Genomic DNA, 24,870 nt, shown 5'->3' on the forward strand with positions numbered 1-24,870 from the left:
AGATCTGCAATGACCTCTCTGCAGAAAATGTGGAATGTCTCAGGTTCCTTCCCTCTAACTCAGCCCCGTACTCCCCATTCCTCTGCTCTAACTGACCTTTTTCCCCCTGTGGGCATCATTTACCCTCAGACAAACCAGATTTCACTTGTTCAAGTTATATTGTTTTTCCAGTACTAAGACGACCAGCTCTTTAAGGAAAGAAAATGCTTTCTTGCCTGGATGTACTTGACTCTGCTATGCGATTAGCACTTAAGTAATGCTGATTCATGACTGTTACATGATAAATGGCTGGATCAATAAATGAATCAACCTTGCCAAAAATAATAATGCCAATGGAAGAGTAAGAGAACTGTATGTAACTCCAAAAACAAGAGGCATACTTCCCCTTTTTATTAAATTATATTTGAGGAACAGAAAAGTCTATGTATTATCTTCAACTCTATCTCTACAACCCTTTTTATCAAAAACTTATGCAACATCAACTTTTCTAAGTTCCACTTTAATTCTGAAAATAGAATTTTCATTTTATCCGACACTTGGGACGAAGGGTCACTAGTCAGAATCCTGGAATTGGCAGAGCAGATCAACCAGGAAGGTCGAGAGTCATTTTGGTCATTTACTGGCTTTTCAATTTCGACATTATTAACATTAGGTCTAAACATGGTATGAGTTGCTATGACTTCTCAGATGTTCACAGTGTCCTTTTCTCCACTTTCTAGACAAGGGTGCTATTGTCACCACCTAACATGTCTTCAGACACTGCCTTCTATGGGCAAAATTAGCCAGGTCTCAGCCATTGATGTACTAGGAAGACCCCAACAAATTAACGACTCAGCCTTGGGCAATCCATTGTGTTTTTAGAGGTAATAACTTCAGTCACAGTAACTCCAACACGTAGTCATTGTCTTTTAGTACTAATTTGTGTGAACTATCAAGAACAGAGCATATTCTCTGTGAATATAAGGTTGTTTTTTCAGTATCTCACATCATTCATACATGTACATTCATTCATTCATTCAAGACATGTATATAGACGATAAAAATGAAAGTTTGTGCAGGAACTGTTTGTAATTCAAATATATTTTGGAAAGGAATTAAGATCAGTAAATACAGTGGGGTTAGTGCAGATTTCACGCTACTGCGGGTGAGTTGTGCTCCTCTGTTCCTTTACATCAGTTTATAATGGAACTCCAACTTTCATTACAATGCTATGTGCAAGCTGAAACTTTCAGTGCTAATTAATGCAAGAGACTATGGAGATGGGGCCTTGTGGTGACACACATGGATAGATTAAATAGATTTGCTTTCCCTCCCTCCTGTATGGACACCATGTGAGGGGCTGGCAGACAAGGGAAGATCTCTCCCCCAAAACCAAATCAACCTGCATCTTATTCTTGCAGTTCTCAGCCTCAGAACTGTTAGAAATAAATGCTTTTTTTTTTAAAGGCACCCAGTTTATAGTGCCTTGTTACCTGAGCTACAGCAATACCATTTCCACAGCTGCTTATATTCCAGTACATAGATACGACACGATCCATTTTAACATTCCTGTGTAATGAATATGTAGATTTTCTCCTTACCTTAGCTACTACAAGTAGCATTGCAAAGTACACTGTGTCTTGCCATCAAGTCCACGTATAACTTATTACAAACACAGCTACAGAACAACTTCCTAGCAGAAACATGGGCTTTACAGTCTAAGCAGAATGGATTGCAAAGTTTGCTTTACTATTTAATAGCTATGTGCCTGTTTAATTAGCATAGGCTAGCTGAGCTTCAGGTGTTAAATACTGGTAATGGCACCTCTCCATGGATTACTGGGAGAATTATATAAGACTGTTATCAAAATATTTAATTGTATTTACTTGGATGATCAACTATTGTTACTCTTAAAAAGGAGAATATTGTTAGACTGGGGTACTAGATGACCTTGAAGAACTTAAAATACCCCAAACATCAATATTTTTGTGAATTTTTTAACAACTCATACTTCTGTAATTTTATAGAATTTTCTTCCCTTAAGCTGTTTAGTTCCTGTGAGAGGACTCAATCCAATACATTCCTATTTTAAAATTACATTTTCTATATTCATATGTATGTATAAAATGTTCCAGAACTGACTGACTCTATAAGATTTCAAACATGTGTAGGAAAATGCAATTAAAAGATAAGTTTGTTTTGGTGAAAAAATATTTGAACTCCATGCCTAACTTTTTCCATGAACTTTTTGAAGAGCCCTCATATTTTCCAAAAAAGTGTGATTCATTTCCTCCACTTTTGAATTCAAATCCTTAGTGCTTAGATGGTTCAATATTTTGAACAATGAAAGTATGAATTCTATAATATGTTTATGATTGCTGATATTGTACATAAGTATTCCTTGCTTTAAGGGGATAAATAATTAAATAGAAATATAAATGCATATATGTGTGTATACATACACACACACACATATATTTGATACAGAGATACACACCCAGACATATAAACACACATTTTGATTTTGGGGAGAAAAACAGACAAAAAGGAGATAATTCCTATTCATTGTTTTACTTCCCAAATACCCAGAATCACCAGGGCTTTAATAAAGCAAAGCCAAGGGACAGAAATGGACATGGCTGTCATAGACCCAAACACGTCAGCTGTCACCTGCTGCCTTTCAGCATCTGTACTTGAAGCCCGTTACTCTGATATGGGAATTGGCTGTCTTCACTTTACATTTTATCAGCTGGGCCAGTCTGAAACCAGGTGCCTGGAGTTCCTTCTGTGCCATCCACATGGGTACAGAAGCCCAAGTAATTGGGCCATCTTTAATTACTTTCCCAGTCACATTAACAGAGTGCTAGATTAGGAGTAGAGCATCTTGGAATCAAACTGGCACCCATAGGGGATGCTGGCACCACAGGCAGTCTTAACCTACTATGCCATGGTGACTCCACTGATACAATTTTAATACAATTCTATTCACACACCTGAGAAGACAGCTGATGATTCAAGTGAGACAGGTCCCTGTCACTCAAAAAAGAGACCCAGCTGGGGTTGGTTTCAGCCTGGCCATGACCTGGATGCTGCAGATGTGGGGTACCAACACGTGAATCAAAAATTCCTCTCCCTCTTGATACACTCCCTGCCCTCTCCCTACTCTATTCTCTTACATCCACTTTCTTCCTTTGCTTCATCAGTCTGCCTTTCAAAATAAATAAATAAAATATATTTTTAAGGAATTATAATATGGCTAATTTTTATTAGGAAAGGGCTCAAGTATGGTAGACATCTAACAACGAATGGAAAATAAATCTGTCCTCTTTCCTGCATGATTTTTGGGTATACTAAAAGCTTATATTGATGAAAAGCCAGCTTTACAGTGATTTGATCCCAAGAATTAAGTATATTTAATCATACACATATACCATTTTTGACACACTTCTAATAAGTAGTGATTTTTAAAGAAATGCAATTATTTCTATGACATTAATTATGTCACTGATTTGGGAAAACAATGAGGGGGAAGGGACATGGAGAAGAAGGAAGGGGAAATGGGAAAATTCTTGAGACTACAGAATTATATCATAGAAAATAAACAGAAAAAGAAAATGTCATCAAAATATGTTCACTTAAAGTATCATCATCCGTTCTACCTGTTATTTTTTTGGAATTTGCCAGGAATGCGTATCTGATTTGGCCTGTACTTTTAGCTTTTTAGCTGCCAGTGATTCTTTGTCAGTAAATAATTTTATTTCTTCAAATCTAGTTGTGCTCAAAGCATTTATTTGTACACTGAATTTATTTTTCATCTTAAATGATTTTCCTTTTATTTCTCATTATTTTATAGGCACCATATTACATTTTATTGGTTAGAAGAAAGGGGCATCGACCAGAGGCAATCCTATAAATTCCAGCTCATTTTAAACCATCCTCAAAGGTGCAATTTTCAAGGAGTCACGTTTGTACAGGAGAGAAAGAGGAGTACAAAGGCAAATGCTTTAGTTATGAGACTTCAGTCAAGCTGTCTTCCTTGTATGGTAGAACCATGTCTCTTGTATTTGCTAGCTCACGAACATCATTATTCCAACTCTAAAACCTGTTCACTAGTGGAGTGAATCTCTTCCTCTTCTTCATGGGCATCATTTTAGGAAATGTATGGGATTCTTACTAGAATTTTTATGTAACTTGCAAGTTTATTCTCACGTGTATTCCAATACAGCAGTATTCTGAACCCTGCAATGCTGATTCTTTTAACTCAGTCATATGACACCATTCTTCAACATTGGTCCATCAGCTACTTCTGCCAAAGCAGTACTTTTTAAAAATATTTTTTAATACTTAGACTCTTATGTTGAATAAAACCTAATGCAATCATTATGTTATCTTCCACCCTCTAAAACAGCACCAGCAAAAAAATACAGCTGCACTATCAAGTCACACAGGTCAACAAGATTTTCAGGCTTATGTGCATCACATTTGACAATCTTGAATGCAAAAGTAATTTCAGAATATGACTGATTCCAGCTACTTTCAGATCAGAAAAATGTAGAAAGGTGAAATTTTTGTCTATCCCACAAAGGAAAGTACCAGTAAACAAATGGGAGAGAGAGAGAAAAGCAAGAGCGTAAGGCAGTGAGCAAAAGATGAGGCACAAGCAGAGAGGAAAAGGAGGAAGGAAAGAGGAGGAATCTCCTGAAAACCAGGATCTGCTTGACACTGTAAACTTCAGCCCATTTCAGTTCAGAGGAAATGGAAACGTAGCAGACTTGGATTAAAAAATAATCCACATGTGACAATATATGAAGTGGATTTACATTGTGTAAGGCAAAGGACATTTCCTTTACAGTGGACTAGTGAGGTAAAGAAGTTCGAATTGAACAAACTTCCCACTCTGTCAGAAGACAGCGTGTAGAGTTATTTTAGACCAGATATCTGAGAAGCTGCTAGCTCTCAATATGGGCAGTTTAGAAAGATCAGATACACCAGTCCTTCAGCCTGTCATTTGGCATCATTCATAACATGGCATGGATGCCGTGACAACTATGTCTAATAAATCATCTTATAAAGTACAAAAGAGGTTTTTATGATTTCTGCATATCAGTATTAGTAGCAATTTATTATATGCCATCTTTTATTTTCTACGATGATTTATAAAGTATAGTATATACCTGAGGAAATTCATAACAAGCACTGGATATTGAGCACCAGACAAGCTTTATTTTTACTGAGCCTTAACTTTATTTATTACATTAGATAATATTTGGCTAAAAAGGACACTGCTATAAATCTACTGCAAATCTGTGATACAAGCTGAACATTTGTGTTAGTACGAAGCGTAATGTTGAGCCATTAATTGTGACTCCAAGTTTCTCAGGTAGTGGAGAGGTTAGATGATTTTAAGTGCCTTATCAAGTCTAGTGGGAACATTTGAAACGATTAGTCACCAATAATATTAACACCATATTCATTCTTACACAAATGAATATGACATTCTCTGACATTCAGTTAATGACTAGAGGCATTTTAATTTGACAGTCATTGCTTTACTATAACTAAACTATCAATGTACTCTGTGTCTCCACAGAAGCCATTATGATAAGTTCAAGAATGAGTTCACAAAGTATAAGTGTCCTCAAGGGTTACACTTGTTGAAAACATTTGTTTCAATGTTCCTTAAAGGACAAGTGGTTAGCCTAGTTTGTTAGCTTTCACTTAAAACAAATGTGTACATACAAAGGCAACATAAGGCAGCTTTCTGCTCATTATAGAGCTGAGCTTATTCCTGCCAAGAGACTGAAAATTCATAGGTGCACGTCCTTCCCTCTCATTGATTGATTACAATAGAAGACAAAATTCAATCTATCTCTAATATTTACTTATTAAGTCTGTTTCTTGCAAATTGCTACTCAAAACAAATCAATAGAACACAGTTAAGCTGTAATTGATAATGCAGGAAAAAAAAATCACCTGACAGATGGATTTGTGGAGATAGTGTATTCAAAGGTTTTCATAGATCTTTACCTGTGACTCATCTTGTTTTATATTATAAGAGAAGTTATCCAATTACAATTATTTTTGATGGTATTGGAGACAGCTACATGTATGATTACAAATGTACCAATCTGTTAATGGACCAGCAACAGGCAAAGTTAAATCCCAATATTCTGGGATACCATGAGCGCCAGCTTAACAGCCCCCTCCTAGCCACTCTGCTTCTGATCCAGCTTACTTCCAACACACCAAAGACAGTGGAAGACGGCCAAGTACATGGGTCACTAGTCTCATTCATACTTCCTCACTCCTGTCTACAGCCTGACCAAGAACTACCAAGCAGAGGAAGTTAGAGGAAGTTTCTCTCTCTCTCTCTATGTGAGTGTGTGTGTGTGCATGTCTATCTCCCCTTCTCTGAAATCATGTCTTTCAAATAAATAAATGTGCAAAAAAGTTCCAACCTATTCCAATGTAAGTAGTTTAAGTAATGTAATATTTATTCTCAATACTTTAAGTTAAATAATTTTGCTTACTTTATAAAATCTATATAACATTAAATATTTATAAATTTATAAACTATTTCTAGTGATAAATTTGTTTTTATACATTGTTTTAACATATGTAAATATTTTTAAAGTGTTTTGTGTATAGTAAACCAACTCATTAGTGAAAAACCACATGAGCTTAAACCTTACAGTTCATATGGCTAAGGTTCCTATTTCTTCTTTCTTTTCTAAGATTTTATTTTCTTTCAAATTTGGAAAGGCAGAATTACAAAGAGAAGGAGAGACAGAGGGAAAGATATTCTGTCTGCTAGTTAACTCCTTATGTGTGCAATGCCTGGAGCTGAGCATATCTGAAGCCAGGAACAAGAAGCTTCTTGCAGGTCTCCCACATGGGTACAGGGTTCCAAGGCTTTGTGGCTTTCGGAGACCACAAGCAAAAAGCTGGGTTGTAAGCAGAGCAGCCAGGACATGAACCGGTGCCCAATACAGGATTCTTGTGTATGCAAGGTGAAGGCTTTAGCCACTAGGCTACTACATTTGGCCCTCTTATTTCTAAAAAATAGAAAATTAATGACTATAGTTTTATAGTTATGCTAGAATACACAGTTGATTAGTAAAGAGTAACTTGGAGTATATATTTTCCTCACTTAGGAAAGACAGTGATTTTATTGATCTCCAAGACAATATTTAGTCATAAAAGACTATGATAATCTATTCACCTAATTAGGATCATAACGTGATTTAGTATCATTTATATATAGAATCAAACACAGAGAAACATCTTATTTATTCTATTTTTCTCTATTTCCCCATGTTTGCGTGTGTGTTTATAGAGACTGAATGTGTCCTAAAAATTCATAGTAGTAAATTGAATATGATGGTATTGAGGAAAGGGGCCTGTTGGTCCCTTTTGAATTAGATTATTAGGGTAGAACTTTTAAAGATTTTACTAGTGCCTTTGTAATAGGGGCTGTGGAAACCATTCTTCATACCCCTGCTGTCTCTCTTTTCTTTCACTGCTTTCCAGATTAGGATACAAGAAATTAGTTACCGGTGATGCAGAACAGAACCTCCCGAGAGCCTGACGACTCTAATCTCAAAACTCTAACTTCCAGACAGCTCAAAGCTCTGGGACACTCAACCCACGTGGGGGACCCAGAAGCAGCTCTGGGCTTCTGGCTTCAGATCAGTTCAGCTCAGACCATGGTGGACACTTGGGGAGTGAATCATTGGAAGATCTTCCTGTCTCTCCTTTCTGTATATCCGCCTTTCCAATTAAAATAAACAAAATCTTAAAATAAAAAAAAAACTCTGGCCTCCAGAACTATCACAATATAAAATATAAATATCATAATAATACTTTACACACAAACATGGTATGTTTTTAGAACCTGAATGCTCCATGACAATCAAGAACAAAATGTTAAGATAGCAAATAATCCTTGTCTACAAATACTAAATAAATAGCTTACAAAGATCACAAAATACCACTAAAACAACAGTAATACTAAAAAGGCAGGTAGATAATAAATTTTAAAACAGTGGCTATGCAATAAACTAGTAGACAAAAGAATGAAAAAAAAAAGAAAGAGAAACAGCTCCAGTGTGTGAGTGTAGGAGTGGGGTTAAATTCAAGCTCAGAACCATTGTAACGCCTGGAATTCACACACTTAACATGTCATGAATTACGCATGATTCATTGCATTAGACATTATCACAATTACCCATATCACACCACATGCTCACTATCTAGTCTGATAGCATGAATTTTCTTTATATAGCTCTTTTCAAGTTTACTTGAATAAGAATATTCACAACCTCACTTCTATTTTAAATTTGTGATCCATTTGCCTTAGGTATTCCATGCTTCACTAGAAGAGTACAAAATAGAGATAAGCCACTATCCTATTTCCTTAATTCCATCTTAATTTTCTGCAAATACCAATAAGCCTATTTCTTCCAGTATATTTGTTTTATATGTACACTTTGTTACAGCCTCATGAATTGATTTTTGTAACTTTCTCTTCAGCATAAATACAATATATGCAATTGGCTCTCAAAATGCACATTCTGACAGGGAAAATGGATAGTAACTTAAAAATCCATAAATAACCTACAAACCCTAATTTTAATCGATAGCTTTTATATTGCCCCACCCCCAAAGGCACTTAAAAATTGAACAACACTTGATTAACTTGAGTCTACTCCACTACCTCCTACAGACATTAACAGCTAGGAAAATCCCAAAAGTGTGGAGGAGGGGGATAAAAACAAACCCCACAAGTGAAAATGAGGGGATCGATGGTTAACTACCACATAACTGACTACTTAGTATTTTAAACACAAGTCATTTAAAACTCATGATGGAAAGTATTTTTACTTATAATCATTAATTCAAGAAACTTACATATATACACATATGTGTGTGTATATATATGTATGTATATATATGAGTTATTTTTATTGCAAAGTCAGATATACAGAAAGGAGGAGAGACAGAGAGGAAGATCTTCTATCCAATAATTCTCTACCCAAATGGCCGCATCAAGTGGAGCTGCACCAATCCAAAGCCAGGAGACAGGAGCCTCTTTCATTTTATTACTAGTTACTGCTGTTAATCTTTCATTGTAACTAATGCACAAATTACATTTTGTCATATATCAGAGTTAGCTGTACATGCATAGAAACAGCACAGAACATACATACTGTAATAGGAGCTACAGTCTCAAGTATCAGTTGGGCATCTTGGAATGAACTCCTTGTGACTAAGAACTATAGTACTGAGAAATAATATTGAACCTATAAGATAGTAAATACAATTTTAGAGCTACCAGCTGTTGTATATGAAAACAGAAGCTATTGTATTCATATCTTTTCCAAACTGTTCTAACAGATGGGAAAAAAATAAACAGTCTTCCAGGTCATTATCAAAAATGCAAAAAGGAGTAGGCATTTGGAGTGATCAGCAGTAAGGAAGCCCGCATGCCACATCAGAGTGGGAGGGTTCTGTTTGCAGCTCTGCTTTTTGATTCCAGTTTCCTGCAAATGCAGAACCTGGGAGACAGCAGCAGATTGCTTAACTGATTGTCTTCTTTTCATCCATGCACAAGATCCTAATGGAGCTCTAGTCTCATGGTCCTAGTTTCAGCCACTGTGCACTTTCGCGGGTGGATAAACATACAGGAGCTTTATCTGCCCCTCTGTGCCTTCCACTTTCTTTATCTGTCTCTCAAGTAAGTAAATAAATGAAAATAGGAAAGAAAGTTATAAGCTTGTCAGCTTATATTTAGTAACTTTAAAGATGCTAAGAGTCTTCATAATCCATTGTATGCAATATTCAAATTGGATCTGCCCCAGAGAACTCCTTAGGTCACTGCAGAACAGACATGAAAATCTACCTGTTACATCAATATAAACATAACTGATAACCGGCTAGCCATCAGGAACACCTGGGAAGATGACTGTCAATGTAATTAACTTTCTGTATTTTAAACAAAGCATTTAGATGACAACAGTAAAAGTGATTACCAAATCAGAGGTGGCACTTGGTACTCTCTGGGTTGAAATCAGCAGCAGGGTGGCAGGGGTAGGTTTTCATGTCTCTGTTAGTTTGCTTGGGCTGGAAACCATCATTCTTTGCAGTTATCCTTACAAGGCTATATGATAACTAACTACCTACCTACCTACCTACCCGCCTTCCTTCCTTCCTTCCTTCCTTATTCATATATTATTCCAAGTAAAATGAAGGATGCCAAGGGTTAAAATTCAGAATCATGAAAAAAAAATGCAGTTCTTTGTGGCTAAATGGGCCCAACTGGAAACTATAATGCTAAGGGAAATGAGCGAATCCCAAAAGGTTAGATACCACATGTTTGCCTTGATTTAACCTGTAATTTTTGTTTGGTTGTTTGTTATTTTTTGAACCTGTCATTGATACTGTCTCAACCCAGATGTTTCGAAGAAGGGAGCTTGCATTATTTTTAACATATTGTTTACTCAATATTATGTCAATTAATTCCATAACATTGTATATTGATGCTGATGAAGATTAAAAAGATTAAAAAGGGGCAGAAGTGTATAAAGAGATTTTTAACAAAGAATACTCTTAAATGCTAGTGAAATACACATTTCACTGATTTAACATCTATTAGCTATGCAGTCTCTATGGGCAATGAACATATGCTTGTATGTATGAGTTATTTCACAATCCAATTATTCACATCCTTGATGTACAATTTCAGTATACTGTGCTTTTTAAATATTTGTAACTGCAATCATCAGTAATCCCCTGGGGAGTGGTGAGGTTGTGCTGTTTTACTTTTTTATTGCCTTTTTTTCCATGACTAGAATACACTCAGCAGGAACAAGGTTATCACCCCATTTTCTGCTCTCACAGAGAAAAAAATGGAGCTCTGAAAAGAGAGTTAACCTGAACAGGAGTGTAAGTTCAGAACTCAGCCATGAAATTTGTACAGATTCCTCCCCTGCCTATCTTCAGTGATGATCTTCAAATTTTTAACCTTCCAGCAGATAGATATATTGTGATATATCCAGTTAGTGCCCTACTGGGAGAGACATTCATGAGTTTTGTTATGTTGATTTTTCTCTTCCAGGGTTAAATACCCTGTGGTGGAAGGGAGTAGTCCAGATGCACAGCCTTCCATCCACTTAGTAAAAGAATTCTAAGTGATGGCATTATATTTTCATATGGCATTAAAGTCATAGCACAATCACAGCCCATTGTGACTTCCCCCCCAATTTCATTCTTCCATCTTATCCATGAACCAACCTAAGTTTATACTGGGGAGAGGCAGGGATTACCATTTCTTATAATTAATTAATTTATTTATTTATGATGATGCAAACAGTTGACCAAAGTGGGAAGGATCTGATGTCAGGAAAAAGTGGGTGTGATCATTGTTTCCAAGTTTTCCATTTCTTTTCCCTGTTCCTCCTGTTTCGGGGAGGAGGACTGATACAGTGGAAGAAACCCTACCCAAACTCCAAACCACCCCTACAGTACCCTGGGTTGAGGAATGGCCTCCCAACATCGACCGAGGTTCCTGATATAGGGAATGCTCTGAGAGTTCTGCCCAGGCAGTTTCTATAGCTCTGAAATGTTGATCTCACCAATCCAAGGACGAGGGAACACTTTTAATATCCATTGGCTGACACAGTCCGCCTTAGAGTCTCCAATTTGCCCAGATATTTGCCATCATCATGGGGCTGGGGTAGTTGCCAATCTGTTCTGTTCTCCTACCTCTGCTATGGTAACAGATGTCTTCTGAAAGCCCCAGTGGGCTGCCATGTCCTCTATGTGGATCTGAGCCAGCTGTCTACTACTCTGTCTCCTCCACTGTGGAGGACCAGTTCTAGCAGGTGGACAAAAGGGACTGAGCCAGGAAATCTGGAAACCTCCAGACCCCCACACCTGGGGTTTATGGACTAAGCACCCTCCACAAAGATGGGCCCACAGATCCCACTGGACCACACTCATGCTTGGGTGCAGCCATGTCCATCCCAACCCACTACTCTCATTCCAGCTTTCAATCACAAGTAGGAATCCCAACCCAATCAGGTTATTCCCTTAGCTGCCCGATCAGGCCTGTTCCCAGTCCCAGATCTTGCATGTGCCAATGGAGACTGCTGTTCCATATGAGTGAGCCCACTTATTCCCCCACAGATTCTGCCCCAGACCCAATTCATTCACATGCTGGTGAATCTCATGGACCAGACTCATTTTAGCCATTCCTTGTTCCTACTTTCACTTGTGGGCTCCATAATCTAGCCCTGCAAGTACAGTGGCCTTGTCCATGAAAGACCCTCAGATGTCATTCCTCATGTGGACATGACCCTCCAAGCCCCTGCTTGCCCCCACTTGTGCCATCCTCCAGACCAAATGTAAGTGCACATCCCTAAGTTCCCAGAGTACACAGCCAGATGCCCAGGGGTTTGGCCCAGTGCCATTGGCTCATGGGTTACCCAAGACCTCCCCGCCCCTCGGGAGTCATGCCGCCTGGCTATCCACACCTCACAAATTCTGTTTTATTTTATTTTAGTTAAAATACACTACCTGATCTAAAACTGAGTTTTGTAAATAGATATTTCCTGCTCAAAAGCATCAGTAGATATCACATTTAAAAACTTGATTAAGTCTCGCATTTAACATAAGGCAAGATTTCATAATGTATATTTTCATAATATGCATGTCATTAAAGTCATTGCCTTTCACTGAAATGACATGACAGAGTTAAAACAAAAGTTACTCTAACTAATTTACTTACTTATTTCAGATGAAGAGAGAAAATGGAAAATAGGCAGTTTGTATTTGCTGGTCACTGTCCAGATCCTTCAAAGGCCAGAAACTAAACTGGGAGCTGGGACCTCAATCCGTGTCTCCTGAAGGAGAGGCATACCCAATGATGACTGATTCCCAGGCTCCACAATGGCAGGACATTGGAACTGGGAGTCAGAGCTTGGAAAAGAATCCAGGCACACTGGTGATGTCATCAGCATCCCTTGTCTGAATCACTTCTCAAACACATCTGCCTCCCTCGAGTTCTACTGTTTGTTACTTTGGGGATGATTTAATGAAATATACATTAAGATCTTTAAAAACAATGTTACTGGCACTTTGGATGATCATATTTCACCACTTCCACTTGTACAATTTAAACTCTGCTTGAGCTTATTATATCTTTAAAAATGTGCAAAAAATACATAAAACAAAGATATTAATTTGGCAAAACAGATATAAAATAAGCTTCTTTATCATTCCATATTTGTATAAAACAATTGTAAAAATTCCAACTCTTAAATATTCTGCTCATCAGGTACAACTTACGAGTGCACATGGGCATATATGAGTACAAAGCTTCTAACTACAAATGGAAAAATGCTGAAATAATGTTGCATAAGAACATCACAGGAAATACTGACAGACCAGAAAGAAAAATTGGCAATATTTAAAGTCTACATTATGTTTTTTTACAGTTCAAAGTTCTACATTTAGCCAAAAAAAACCACTGTTTTGAAAAAATAATTGTAAGAAATAATTTAGTATTGTAATTTAGGAAAAAGACACAGCAAGAGGAAGTCACTTAAACGTCTGATGGCTCACCAGATAAATTGTAGAGCATTTTAAGTGTCAAATTAAACAACATCAGATTCCAGCTTTCACATTTTTACAAACATTACTTTTCAATGTAACATAAATACATACTGAAGTAATTCTCAAGTTTTCTGACTTAAGCAGAAGTGTTTAATATCTATATTTCCCAGATGTAAAATTAAAATGCAAATCGTCTTAACACTTTATAATTGTTTAAAACAATGTCTTTTTCTCTCCCTTGTAAGAAAAAGGAAGACTAATTCCCTCTTAAATAATAACTTTCAATATCCAAGCTTTATTGTCTCTTCTTTGATATATTGGTCCTTTAACTGGAAAATATGTGATTGTTTTTAATAAAATGAATTTTAAACATTTCTCAAATAACAATTTTAACTTGTGAATCTTTATTGCCTACCCCTAAATTGGACATGCACAAAATGAAAAATCCTCACACTAAGCCTGGAAAGAAGTGCAATGTTGAAAGATTATAGAATGCAGAATTAATAAACCTAACTTATTTCATATATTACAGCACAGATAAATACTCCAGTTGGTCTTTTTATGAATAGTAGAAGTTTTTTAAAGGATCATGCTTGCTGTGCCATGAGATTCACAATTACAAAGGTATCCATCAGTTTTCTGATTTCCCATAGTCAAACAGAGCTGCTGAGCTCCCCAGGGCTGCCTAATCCTCACAGCGCTCCGCACAGAGGAAAAGCTCAAAGAAAAAAGTTCTCTAAGGAGAGCACCAACCTCCTCACCAGGAAGCCTTCCTGTATAGTTCCCACTTGCACAGCTTTTTAAAATTTCCAGTCACCTTATGTTGCAAAGTTATATTTCCAAAATTGACTTCCCATGTTAATTCAGTAGGAGTTTCTTTTCTATTGTACATAAAGTCATACCTGCATTAACGTCCTGATCATCATACTTGCCTGGTACCTTTCCCCCACCATAAGATGAAACAAAAGCCATGAAAATGAGACAGAATTCAATAAAATCTCCACTAATTTCCCCCCATAAGTTTAAACAAAAGGAATGAAAATAAGACTGAATTCAGTAAAATTTCTACTCATTCCAATGAATAGTAAGGATCTGTATGCTGGGGACAGATTTCAATCACCAGACCAGTGCATCCCATTGCTACATCTTGTAAATTCCGTGCATAGCTAAAGCTATCCTGTCTAAGCAGAGTTAAGCCAACTTTTATGTTATTGTGACAAATACAAAAGGTTCTTACATGTTAGGACACCGTAATACAGTACAAAAAACAATCATAATCTAGTATATATCACAGTAAGCTAAAAACAGTAACAGCAAAGCAAATATTATTAAGATTGTTAAGCCCATGCCCTGGAAAATCTTACAAGTATGTTCACCAAAGTAAATATATATATATTTATATTTGTTTACTTTAGCAAATAAATATATATATATATACATATATATACATGGAAAGAAACATAGAGATGTGCTATTTGAATATACTTCTGGTTTTAATGCATCAGTAACTTTCCTAAGCTTTTAAACAGATAATAATTAATCATCAATCAATACAAGGCATCCTAGCCATAGACTCATCACACTTACCCATGATGGTTAGGGCTGTGGCTTTTGTTAATTCTTCTTTCATTGACTCTATTACTTCTAAATTACCACCATCCAGGTTGCATCTATTTATGGTTCCATTTCCCGAACTGATCCAATACAGCTTATTTTCCACATAGTCTATCGATAGACCTGTAATTAAATTATATAACTTAGACATAACAACAGTCACTTAGATTGTGATAATTAGCCAGCATCACCAGATATGGAAGGGAAAGATTAATTGGAAGATTTCTGACTTAAAAAATAAAATCTAGTTATGGGAAATAGACATACATTATTTTAACTGATGGAGAAGGTTTACAGTTTTGTAGCCAATGAACAGCTATTGCCCTTGATCATTAAACCATTGCTATGACATTTCCTTATTTGGGCTAATAGACAGATGTTTCAGATATTTTCAACAAGTTTCAATTTCCAAATTGAGTGCTTGTTCTCCTCAGTATATCTCTCAGTATCATTTTTATATATTTATATTATGTATATTATATAGATATAATTCAGTTTGGACAATAATGTCACCAGTGAAAACTTTACTTCTGGGGAAGGCATAAGTTGTATAGCAAGTGAAGTCACCACTGCAGTACTGGAAGCAAATATTGGTGTCCCAGCTGCTTCATGTCTGATTCAGCTCCTGTCTTGTGCTGCTCTGGGAAAGCAGCTGAAACTGGCTCAAGGTCTTAGGCCCCTGCATCCACATGGGAGATCTGGAGGGAGCTCCTGGGTCCTGGCTTCAGTTTGACTCAGCTCTGGCCTCAGCCATTTGGGGAGTGAACCAGTGGACACAAGATCAGTCTTTCTCTTTCTCCTCATAACTGCCTTTCCAGTAAAAATAAATTGATCTTTAAAAAAATTAATTACTCTTCATTTTCATGTGAGCCAAAAGCTCAAATATTTTCAACAGAGTGTAGCGTTGAAATGGCTCACAAGGCAGTAAAGCATTCAGTAAATGAGTGACTTAAGCCAATGGATTTTGAAATTACCCCATATTAGAGTTCCAAAGCAGTCTTATTGTATTTTATAGAAAATTTCCTATATTGTAATGGTAGTCATTGTCTTCAAAGTCTTCAGATAAGTAGTTTTTTGTTTTGTTTTGCTAAGAGTAAGCATCAAATTCATTATTAACAAGATGAGAGTCCATGGTATAAGAATAAATCTGTCTCCTTGTTGATTCATAGTTACCTGGGGAAGATACACAGATGGGCCTATACTCAGATATGCATGGTATGAAACTATTCCTAGGATCTCCCTTGGAGAAATCAACAAACAAATCACAAATAGTCTTTCCCTTTTAAAAATAATTAACATGAACAAGAGGAGGGAGATGGGGAATAGAAGGAAGAAAGGAGGGAAGAAGGAAGGACTGGAGTCAAGGACACTGGAATTGGGTCAGAGGCCCAAGCAATTCTGAACCACAGAGAACTGCATGCCAGAGAATGGAATTGATTTATCAGACTAGTATTAATCAAGTACAAATAACCAAAGAAGACGATACAATATATCAGCTATTTCCTGAGCTATTGGTATGTTTTTGCTAATGGATGTCTGAAGGTTCAACAGATAAAATCATGATGCATAAAATTACACACTGCAGGGATGCGGTTTTCAGAATTTGTTCATGACCACAGTGGGTAGCTTGCTTTAATTATTATGGAAAAATAGTACAACAAAAAATTCTAGAGTAAAATAATTTCATGTAAAATATCATTCAATATTCAAATTTTTACATCAATTTTATAATTTTATAGATATAACACCATGTCCAACTATAATTTTTTTCTGTTATAAATCCTATCATAGATCAGCTGACTTTCAGAATAAGAGACCCATTTTTTCCTTTTAGTTAGCTGTCTGTCTAAAGCACAAAATTCTATATTTAATCAGAAAAGAAATTTATCTTTACCACATACTGACACAAAATACGACCCAACATTTGCTGAATTTTTATAAAAATTAAAGTAACAAACATATTTATAGATAACACCTTTTACATTATGTAGTTTACTCAACTATTCTGAAATGTGTCTTCTACTCCAGCAAACCTACCACAGAGCTATTTCTGAGTAGTCTCCCTCCCCGTTTCTCTGAGCGAATTGAGCTTTGGTATCAGACCCTTAGTTTGAATAAAAAATGCTATGTGAAGTAGTCACAGGACACACATTGTTACGTTATGCAGAATATAACATCTACAAGCAGTTTCTCATACAGTGACCTCTTTACCCAAGGACCTATGGGAGAAATCGCTTGTAGAGGCCCAGTGCCAGCTAAGCTATATGGGAAATACATAAAGTTTTAACTGATCATATTTCTCTCTTTGCTTAGGCTGCAAAGAAACTAGAGAGTAAGATTTGTGACCCATTTTTAGTGGCTGTAAAGAAATTGCCTTTTCACTAGTAACTTTACTCCTGGATTTGTTAGAGTAATCTATTATTATCTCTAACTTGGCTTTTTAAAATCAATATTCCAGTCTGGAGTTTTTAAAGGAATATGTTTCTTTATATTTTCTTAATGCTTTTTTTTTTTTTGTAAGAAGGGGAGGCATTCGTGCTGAATGAGGCTGATTATAATTAACCCACAATCAGGTCTTTCTAACCCATCCAACATCCTCTAGTTTCTCCAGCCTAACTAGTCTAATGCTGTACAGATTAGCATTTAACGAGATACCTCAGAGCTAATAGAAGTATGTGACTTGATGCCTTTGCTTCTGACCTGTGGGAGGCTGCAGGAATAGCTGCGCCTTAGTTAGCAATGCCACTGTCTATTTCAATGTTATACATAGAGCTGAGAAGTCATAAATTTTGAATGAGTACATGGATTATTTAATTAATCCTGCCAAGAAAAATTGTAAATTGTTTTTAAGGTATTCTGTAAACTTATCATCATGACTTTTAAAATTGACTTTTTGTTTTAAAATTGACTTTTTGTTTTAAAATTGACTTTATCCATTTGAAAGGCAGACAGACAGACTGAAAGATAGAGAGATAAAGAGAGAGCTTGTAAGTGCTGGTTCACTCCTCAGATGCATGCAGTAGAGTCAGGGCTAGGCCAGAGCAAAGCCAGTTACCAGGTACTCAATCCAGGCATCTGAAAGGATGGTAGTTATGCAACGTTAGGCATCACTTTAGATTTCAACTGCAGCCTCTCATGGGGATTCTTAGAAGGAACCTGGAGGAACCTGGAATCATTCAGGAGCAGAGACGGAACTCCAACCCAGGGACTCCAGCTCAGGATACAAGCAAGCCATGAGGTGTCTCAGCCATAATGTTATACCAAATACTACATCAAAAAGGCAGGAATGCAGTGATTCAATATGTCTATTTAGTATGGGCTAGATCTTTTATTACAATTTTAATATTGAATATTTCTGGGTCAACATAATTGTGTTTCATAGGACAAATGTACTTGAAGTTCCAAATGACTGATACCTGTGATTCAAGTCACATGGTGCACAAAATATACCTTTTCTCCTGTATCACCTTTAATTTAAACCTTGAACCCCCATAAATGCATTTTCCTGTGCTTACTAAAAAGATATATATCTTACAAACCTATTAAAAATTTCAAAAATGATTGCTATACTCCATGTGCTCATAAATATACGTACAGTTGTACAAATGTTTTCATAAAATAAGATTCTTAAATTGTATTATTATCACACATCAAAATGTTAATAATGGTGAAAAGTCATTTGCTATTGATATGTTGGAAAGTTTCTGAATTAGATGCTTTCATGCTAATCTGTGAGAAGATGAATCACCAAGCAGAAAAATAGTAGTGCTTGAATGCAGCTGAAACTAGTCATGTTAACATGTGAAATCAATACCTATGAGGAAATCAGTCAAAACTAAACATAAGCATAAAGCCCTCCTCGAACCCATGAAATAAAATAATTATGTCTGTATTAGACAGTCCTTATTGTGGGTTGCTGCCCACGAGCACTACAGTTGCATCTCCCTGGTCATGCTCCCAGAGAAACAGTGAACACGTCCCAAGTACCAAGGCCCTTGCAGTCCATAATGGGAAATAGTGGCCAAGATCCTGGTTCCTGGCTTCAGTCTGGCCCAGTCATATCTTTGTGATCACCCAGGGAGTGAGCCAGCACATGCACAGTTTCTCTGTCTCTGCTCGTGTCCCTCCCTCTCACCGTCATTCTACACGACATATAATTACATGAATCTTACAAACAAAATAAAAATATCCAAATAATTAAAGGTGCTGCCTGTAAAAAAATACTATGATTAGCACAATATTATCCTGCAAGAAGTATTTATGGATTGAAAAATTATCTGGCTCTAGTATTAAAAACAAACAAACAAACAAAAAAACTAAAGCCATTAGTACATCATAGTGTCGAAGGGCAAACCTCAGCCTACGTAGCCAGGTCCTTTGTGGGTTCTGCTTCATGCCCGAGCTGCTCCATATCCGATCCAGCTACCTGCCTCCAGCCTGAGAAAGTAGCCTAGGATGAGACAAATCCTGCACTTTTCACACCCTTGTGGGAGCCCCGGAAAAAGCTCCTGGCTGGCTCTGGAACTACCATTCTCTGGCCATGATAGCCACCACGGGAGTGTACCAACAAGCAGGAAGATATCTCCATTTGTACCTCCTCTCTATAACTTTGCTTTTCAAATAAAAAAATAATAATACTAAAATAAGTCTTAAAAAGATTAAATGAAAGAAGTCATTTAATTTGGAAAATCTTCATGAAAAGAACAATGTACTTTAATGCTATTTCAAGAAGAAAATTTCCTGTAATATTTTATTTGACCATTTTAATTTAAATAAAATGGATATTCTAAAACAGAGACAACTTAATTTCTCTCATAATAGAAATAATCTGTTTTTACATGAGCAAATGTACAATATTTTCTTAGAATGCTATGCATTAACAAAACGTTAAAATGATGTTAAAAAAAGACTATCGTTAGTCTTTGCTTTTAAGTGATTCAATTAAAAATTCTCATATTACATACTTACAGTAAAAAGGTGATGGCATTAAAAAGCAATTTTTAAAAGTAAGAAGGTCCATAAGAAATATAAAAATAGTAGTTATCTAACAATTTGTATCATTTATCAAATCTTACTTAATTCTCTTGCCAGGCTATGAATCAAGCTTATCTGAAAACCTATTAAAATTACATGCCCTTGAATCTGTATCTCAGTGTTCTAATCATTTCTTTGGGTGGTTCCAGACACCAGTGTGTATGTGTGTGTTTAAATTTAAGTATTTTCAGAAAATGTCATTCAGGAAATTTCTTTTAAACACCGCATACTTTATAATCTTTTAAATTTGTTCATGTGTCAATGTCAGTTTTGGTCTGAAAACACCTTCACTTCACCACTGTGAAGTGATAAGAAAAAAAATAACTATCTCATAATGCAAGTGTGATGCATATAAATCAGGTCATAACTGGCTTCTCCTGGTTAAGAGAACAGAAGATTTGTTTGTTTAATTTCTTTTACAACAAAACATTATTTCAAAGCCAGAAACTATCTGTATATTAATTCATATAAATAATTGTTTTGTAATAACTTAATTATTAGAACTTGTGGGATTGTATTTTATTCACCACTATACATGAACATCAGTCAAGCAATCAACTTCCCTGTGTAATATGATAAGACACATGCTGCTGATTGAAATTATTTGCAATCTACACACTCAAAAAGGATAATTATCAATATAAAATTCTCAAGGTTCAGTGCTCTTATTCTTTTTTTTAAATCTAGTTGGGACACTGGCAAAGGAATGAACAAGAGATACACAGATGGCAGAAAAGTAGAAGAAAAGAAAGTCAACATCTTAGGGAAATGCAAATCGCAGTAATGTTAATTACAACATACCTATCCAAATTACTAAAATAAAAAATCAAGGGAACTCTAAATGCTAATGAGAATGCCAAAGGATTGTGATCATGGATACATTGCTGGGATGTGGAATAGCACAGACACCCTGGCAAACAATTGGGAAGCTTCTCATAAAACAGCATACTTTTGGGTCTGGTACAGTAGCTTAGCAGCTTAAGTACTCGCCTTGAACACACACTGGGATCCTATATAAAAGCTGGTTCATTACTTACATTAAAATCCCTTTACTTCTGTGACTTCTTTCTTTTCAAAATATATATTTAAAGCTACAGAGATAGAGTGAAAGTCACAGAGAAATGTCCAGTCTGCTGATTCTCTCTCCATCTAGCCGTAACATCCAAGGCTATACCATGCCAAAGCAATGAACCTGTAGCTTTTCCATATTTCCTGTGTTGGCATGGAGACCCACCCAATCACTTCAGCCATCATCCACTGTTTTCCCCGGATATTATCAGTGGATAGCATCAAACGCGGAGCAGTCAAGTTTCGAACTGACACTCATACAGGATGCTGGCATCCCAGGCAGTGGCTTCACTAGCTATGCCATAATGTCAGACCCCTGAGACTTTTTTTAAAAGGACATGTTTTTGCTTCAAGATTCCACTGAAATTTCCAAATACCATTTACTTCGTTATAACCTCCTTCTCCTCATTCCTTCCCTCATACTTTCCCAGTTTTCTCTTTATTTTCACAGTGTCTATTTGTATTATATTCATGTTTCCGGTACATGAGACTCATAAATAACACTAGGCATTTTGTTGTTATTTTCTGGCTCCAGTAAACATACTATCCCAAAAACTTATAATTTGCTATGAGTTTTTCCTTATTTGGATGTGGTAATCTTGAGGATGGGCCCAAATTTTTTTCCAGGATCTAGAATCAGTTTATAGTTCATGATATTTTATAAAAGTCTTTTTTTTCACACCTATTGCTGATTCAAAGAATGAGTGTATAATCAGCGGGATCATATAGTAATTTAAAATTGTTTCTGTGCTTACTGGATGGATATGCAACTATAATATTCACTTCTCAATTTCTCTCTCATAACTCTTCATGTTTATTTTGGAGTATGCAGTCTTATATGTCATTTGTGCTTAATTTGTTATACAATGTCTATAGTATTAAGTTTCATATATTTAAATGAAGATGCATTATACTGCATAGGTAAAAGCATCAATGAATTTTTGCAGAAAATATTACTTACAAAAAGGGCGGCTGATTTTGGTTTTAATAAAGTGCTTTGGAATACTATCGATAAATGTATTTCAAAATTTACTTGATATAATATCTGAGTCAAACTGGTCAAATAAACTACTTTTTACATCACAAGGCAGTGCACATAAAGTTGAGCAAATATATGACTTTTATTAGGACTACTTGAAAATAAAGGAATAATATCAAGTACATAGCTATAATGTATTAGATTCTTAAGAAGAAGCCATAAAGGATAATGCTGATTAACAAGCTGAATTGCTCTACATGAGGCTTAAGAGATGCAATTCATAAAGGCAAGGTATTTTTAAAACAGAAATAACTTTGGGTGGGAAATGCAAATCCTCGGCTATGTACACTGCCCTCAGCACTTCATGTATGGAAGACTGCGCAATAAATCTTAGCTGAGAATATTGAGACCAACAATGGATAACCTGAATGTTAGTTTGTGTCTAGCAGAAACAAAGCTATTCAGCTGTAAGTGCCTGAAAGCTGTAACTACTCAATCTTCTGTGATACATATTCAGAAAAGGTGGAGTTGGAAGCTTTCATAAGATTATAAAACACTTCTGTACCAAGTATGTCATACATATGGATTCAACTGCAAACAAGTGAGGGAAATTGGTAAACTGCAACATAAACATAAGCCCACAAAGTAGAAAGTTTAGTGTGTCAATGGTATTTTCATTCAAACTAGCATTTCAAGATTCAGAATGCACAGAGTGAAATTGATTCTTGCCTATCTCTGGCTGCTTAGAAAAGTCAAATTTTGTGTCCTAACTGGCGCTGTGTTTTCCAGGAGTGGTTTTCCCTTTTTCACTTTCTATGCTTGAAAGCATGCCAGCTTTATTCTCTGGTCTGTGCTTAAGGTCAGGTAATAATATGTGCAATGAGCCTCTCTGGGAGTAGTATAATTGTTAAGATTTAATATGGCCGAGGGAGTAGATAAGCTTTGTTTGAAACCCAGTTTTACTTTTGGGGAGTGAACCTCTTTCAATAAGCCTACGTTTGGTTATGTAAAGAAATAATAAGAAATCCTCACAAACATGACTAGTGTTGTAACATAGCAGACAAAGTCACTTCCTGCAATGTCAGAATCCCAAATGAATGCCAGTTTGATCCCCTGCTGCTCCACTTGTGACTCAGTTCCCTGATAACTGGATGAGACCCAGCAGAAACTCCTGACTTGAGGTGTCAGCCTGGCCCAGTTTTGGGTGTTACTTCCATCTCAACTAAGACAACTAAACAGAAATGTGGAAGATGCTGGCATTCTGGCACAAGAGCAAGAGCCAATGTCTGTAACACCAATGTCCCATACAGGTGCAGGCTCATGGCCTAGTTATTTTATTTTTCATCTGGATCCCTGCTGGTGCACCTGCAACAGCAACAGAGCATGTCACAAGGACTCATGTCCATGTTCCCACATGAGATGCCTGGAGGAGGCTGCTGGCTCATAGCTTTGGCTTAACGAAACTGGCTTAAGTGGCCATTTGTGGAACACACCAACAGATGGAAAATTTGTCTCTCCTTCTCTTCCTTTAACTTATTCCATAAAACAAATGAACAAAACAAAATTTTTTTTAAAGTAGGATTCAGTGCATTAACAGCATGACAAATCAAATGCAGGAATGAGTTTCTGACATGAGGGACAAAGATTGTTTTTTTTTTAATGACCTGGTTTATTTATGTGATAGGCACAGTTGTGGTCTGAAAGAGGGAAGGACAACCTCCTCCCTCTGGTTAACTGCCCAGAAAGCCACAATGGCTGTGGCTGGACCAGGTTGAAGGCAGCCTTGGGCCATCCTCTGGTGTTTTACCGGGTACCTGAGTAGGGAGATGGGTAATGAGTGGAAAAGCCAGGACTCATATCAACGTGTATAAGGTATGCCAGCCCTACAAGCACAACGTCACAATGCCATCCCTAAGAACAAGGACTCTGAAATGACCAAATCAGACAAAATAAACAGAACAAAGTCATTAATAATGGAAAAAGTCTACATAAAAGATGGGATGAAGTTAAACGGCCTAATATTTGTAATATAGGTACTACTGAAGACAAAGAAAAGAAAAACACATTGAAAATCTGATTAAGGAAATTTTATTAAACCTGGAAAAAGAAGTAATTCCAATTCTCCTCAAACTATTCAAAACAATTGAAAGGGAGGGATTCTTCCCCAAATCCTTCTGTGAGACCATTATCACTTTATTACCAAAACGAGGAAAAGATACAATAAAGAAACGTAGCTATAAACCAATATTCCTGGTAAACATAGATGCAAAAATCCTCAACAAAATACTACCTATTTAAATCCAATGAAACATCAGATTACTCACCCAGACCAAGCAGGATTTATACTCAGTATGCAAAGATGGCTTAATATGTGCAAATCAATAAATGTGATACATCACATTGACAAAACTTCTATGCTTTTCTCAATCATAGATGCAGAGAAGAAATTGGATAAAATAAGACATCCTTTCATAATAAAAAATTGAATTTGTCCTAGAAGGAACATTCTTCAACATATTCAAAGAAATATATAACAAAGACACAGCAAGCATTATTTTGAGTGGTGAAAAGTTAGAAGCATG

At 36.3% G+C, this 24,870-nt stretch overlaps 1 protein-coding gene across 1 annotated transcript in view; it reads right to left on the bottom strand.

The window, feature by feature from the left end:
• The window catches only part of LRP1B (LDL receptor related protein 1B), a 1,301,643-nt gene that overhangs the window by 492,891 nt on the left and 783,882 nt on the right, over positions 1–24,870 (bottom strand). The window contains exon 31 of the mRNA XM_040971988.1: positions 15,181–15,330. Coding sequence (XP_040827922.1) covers positions 15,181–15,330 — 150 coding nt within the window. The remainder of the gene's footprint in view (positions 1–15,180; positions 15,331–24,870) is intronic.

The sequence above is a fragment of the Ochotona curzoniae genome, unplaced genomic scaffold (genome assembly GCF_017591425.1).
Source record: "Ochotona curzoniae isolate NIBS_2020 unplaced genomic scaffold, NIBS_Ocur_1.0 contig_2210, whole genome shotgun sequence".
Taxonomy (NCBI): domain Eukaryota; kingdom Metazoa; phylum Chordata; class Mammalia; order Lagomorpha; family Ochotonidae; genus Ochotona; species Ochotona curzoniae.